The sequence below is a fragment of the Galeopterus variegatus genome, unplaced genomic scaffold (genome assembly GCF_000696425.1).
Source record: "Galeopterus variegatus unplaced genomic scaffold, G_variegatus-3.0.2 Scaffold1162, whole genome shotgun sequence".
In the NCBI taxonomy this organism is placed as follows: domain Eukaryota; kingdom Metazoa; phylum Chordata; class Mammalia; order Dermoptera; family Cynocephalidae; genus Galeopterus; species Galeopterus variegatus.
This window is the reverse complement of record NW_007727273.1, coordinates 428716-432108: the sequence shown is the minus strand read 5'-3', so window position 1 is coordinate 432108 and position 3393 is coordinate 428716. Positions and strand designations below refer to the sequence as shown.

The following is a 3393-nucleotide window of genomic DNA, read 5'->3' as shown; positions in this document are numbered from 1 at the left end:
AAATAGGAATAGAAAAACATCTTACAAGATAGACTTTTAAGTCAAATATAGTCATCTTAATGAAAGACTCCCTAAATTATCCTTATTTTTCTATTTATTGTACACCAGTGATAATGAACTGCACTGATGCGGAACAATGGGTGGGATCTGCTGATTAAGTATCAAGCAAAATATTAGAAGAAAGTAAATTCGAAATTGTAATGAATTTTAAAGGATATTTACTTTTTTAAAAAAAAACTAGACAGAAAGCATACATCAGACACCTGGTGACCTCATATTATTTATTTCACAGACATTTTTCCAAGTCAGCACACAAAAATCTACCTCAATCTTTATAATGGTCATAAAGGTTCATCAAAAACTTATTCAAATTTTCTGAGGTGCTGACTATTTCAGGTTGATACTTTTACCCAAATACGGTTAAGAAAAAGAAAATTAACTCTACCAAACACAACTTCTTCTTTTTTTTTTTTTTTCGTCTTTTTCCGTGTCCGGCAACGGATCGCAACCCTCAGTGTCGCCCCCGTACCGGACCGGGACTGGCAACGGGATCGCAACCCTCAGTGTTGCTCCCGCGCCTCGCTCAGCCAGTGAGTGGGAACCAGTCTGTATGTGGGATCCGAACCCTCGGCGGGAGCGCCGCCGCACTTCCCAAGCCGCGCACTATAGCAGTGCGCCACCGGGCCGGCCCTACCAAACGCAACTTCTTAGTTGCTGTGGGAAAAAAAGTTAAAATACTCAATAGATTCTTGTTGAAAATACTAAAACTTTTTAGTTAAATAAACATTTACCAAGCACGTACTACAGGATAGGTCCTATGGATTTCATCTCTTACCTCTCTAACAATAAAGAAAGGATATTACCTGTATTTTTAACAACTCTTCCAGTTAGTCAAAAATCAGAATCAAGAATTATAAAAATCTAAAGTTCAACTCTCATGAAGAAATATTCAAACACTGAAAGTAGCAATGAAAAACTTGTAGTCTTCAATGACAATTGCAATTGTTCAAAATAAGTGGTGTAAAATGCTTTCAAAAAACTATCTCAGCACTTGAAGTGTAGAAATACTCAGGGTCCTTTAGATCCCACAGGTGACTTTTGGTCAAATAAACTCAGAAGGCTTGAAAGTCCTAAATGATGACCATTCTATAATGACTTTCCCCCTTTCTTTTGGGAAACAAACAGAATCAACACAATTCACCTATTGTCTATTGGGCTTAAGTCTGTCATATTAAGATCTCTGAGCTTTCTCTCCAATAGATAAGTTACATATTCACAAAAGGGAAGAAACAAACCTAATATTGACCAATCCCTGTGGAAAATCTGTCCAGAAATTATGCTTGCTTGTTTTTCTAATGTTTCTGCTTCAAAAATAGAAGACAGAAGTCCACTGAACCTGCCTCAAATGAGGTCACAGAGTTATGATTGGATGTCAACATAGTCCATCATTTTTTGGCCATAAGCTACCAATCAGAACATCTTGAGCATTTGAAGTACCTGCCTCATTTTGCTAACAAGGATTAGCAGTGTGTTGTCTGTACCCAAGAACATGGGAGTCTGAAATGATCATGGGTTTTCAAAACACTGTTAAATATTTTAAAACACACACTGTTACTTCTTGATAAATTCTGGCACTGAGTGAAAACAATCTGTTTCTGAAAAAAAAGCCGTGGAAGTCTCATTCATTACTGTCAAAGAATTAATATAAGGCCCAAACTTACTTATCAGTAGGTTCACCTTTGGCTAGTTTTTCAGCACAAGCAATAGCTCCTTTGTGAAGCCAGCAATATGTATCCACGGCTACTACCTGTCCTTTGTACTTCCTCACATGGATGGGTTCTGAAGCTTCTCTGATGAATTGTAGCAATCCATGTATCCCCATAGTGCCAAATTAACTACATGATATGAAAGGAGAAAGAGAAAACAGCAATATTTAAAGCAAAATATATTTACCAGAAAGTTTTTAAAAATAAAGAAAAAAAGCTTGGAAACTGATATAGAAACTGTTATTGCTCAGATATCTGAGAATCACTACCCTTTAATAGTTTAACTGGGCTTCTCCCTGTCAAACAATTTCCATAGTGTAGAATTTACATTAATTACTAACACTACCTCTAATGCCACTTGATAGATGCTTAACGTTTATTCTTTCCAAGGGGCTTTCACACTTGTAATCGTAATGTATGCCCCAAGTTCTTAACACAGTTCTAGGCACACAGAAGGTGCTCAAAAAAGTATGAATCGCTCCTCTCTGCAAAAAGCCACTGTTAAAATCTACAGAACGGTGTATACTATGGCATCCCATTGCCTCTACAAAAGGCATTTAAAAATGGGCTAACATGTAAATTTGCTTAGGAGCAAAAGCTCTAAACATTTTGTAGGAAGGTAGGCATTTCAATTGAAAAATAAAATAAGCAAAATTACAGAAATGAATCTATACTTTTTTAGGACTAAAATTCTCTGCTATCAGAATGCATTATTCCAGCTACTAATACATTATAAGCAGTGATGGTGTCTAGGGGCAACTACCCCAAAGAAATGTGAAACTGTCTGCTGTGCAAATATAGCTTCAAGACAAATGCTTTAACTTCCCACCCCCTTCCATCCAGGTTGCAGCCCCCTAAGCCCTTTTTATACATAAATTCTGGAGCTGCCACTACGATGCTTTCCGAAGCAACCACTCCCCTCAATTCCCCATGACATAAGTGAAAGACAGCAATGGGCACTGAGCAGTTGCTTAGCAGTTCATACTCCAAATCTCTCCTACAAAAGGGAGGAAAGAAAGCACAGGATCATAAGTCAGCCTCACCCTATTGACGCAGTCTCAGAGCTCTAATGCTCTAGTTCAGCAGTTCTCAAATTTCAGAAGTCGGCAGATTCTCAACTTCACTCCCAGTGACTCTGATTCATCAGTTCTGGAGTGAGGCCGGGGACTGTGAATTTTAAACAAGGTAGACAATCTGGGTGCAGCAGGTGGCCCTCAAACCACAGCTTGAGGAAAACAATTAATCTCCTACCTCTTGGATTATCAAAAGTCTTCTTTGATTTTGAGAAAAACAGACACAATGTACATTTCGTGACACTTAACAAAAGTTTCTTCTAGGCCAGGTAAATATCCTCGAAGATATATCTCCTCTTTCGCACTGTAAGAATGACTGAGTGCCACATGGCACGTATCACCTCAAGGAGTGTCCCTGTGGCACCCGAGGTCATAGACACAGCAGCAACTCGGCTCACCGCTCTATTCCTCCGTCTCACAGGGGTGTGCTGGCGTGGCCCGCGAGCCCATTTCAGACGACACCTTCCTTAGGCCAGCACAAAACTAAGGGAAAAAAATTTACTTGTAAACATTGAAAAGTGGGGGGATCGTGTGTAAACACTGGACGGTCAGCT

The 3393-nt window shown here is 39.1% G+C and overlaps 1 protein-coding gene across 1 annotated transcript in view; it reads right to left on the bottom strand.

Moving 5' to 3' along the window:
• The window catches only part of EXO1 (exonuclease 1), a gene marked incomplete at its 3' end in the record, with an annotated part of 14156 nt that extends 11265 nt beyond the window's left edge, over positions 1-2891 (bottom strand). The window contains exons 1-2 of the mRNA XM_008575262.1: positions 2810-2891; positions 1722-1895 (exon numbers count right to left, since the gene is read on the bottom strand). Of these exons, the coding sequence (XP_008573484.1) occupies positions 1722-1882 (161 nt within the window). The remainder of the gene's footprint in view (positions 1-1721; positions 1896-2809) is intronic.
• Between the last annotated feature and the right edge of the window lie 502 nt (positions 2892-3393).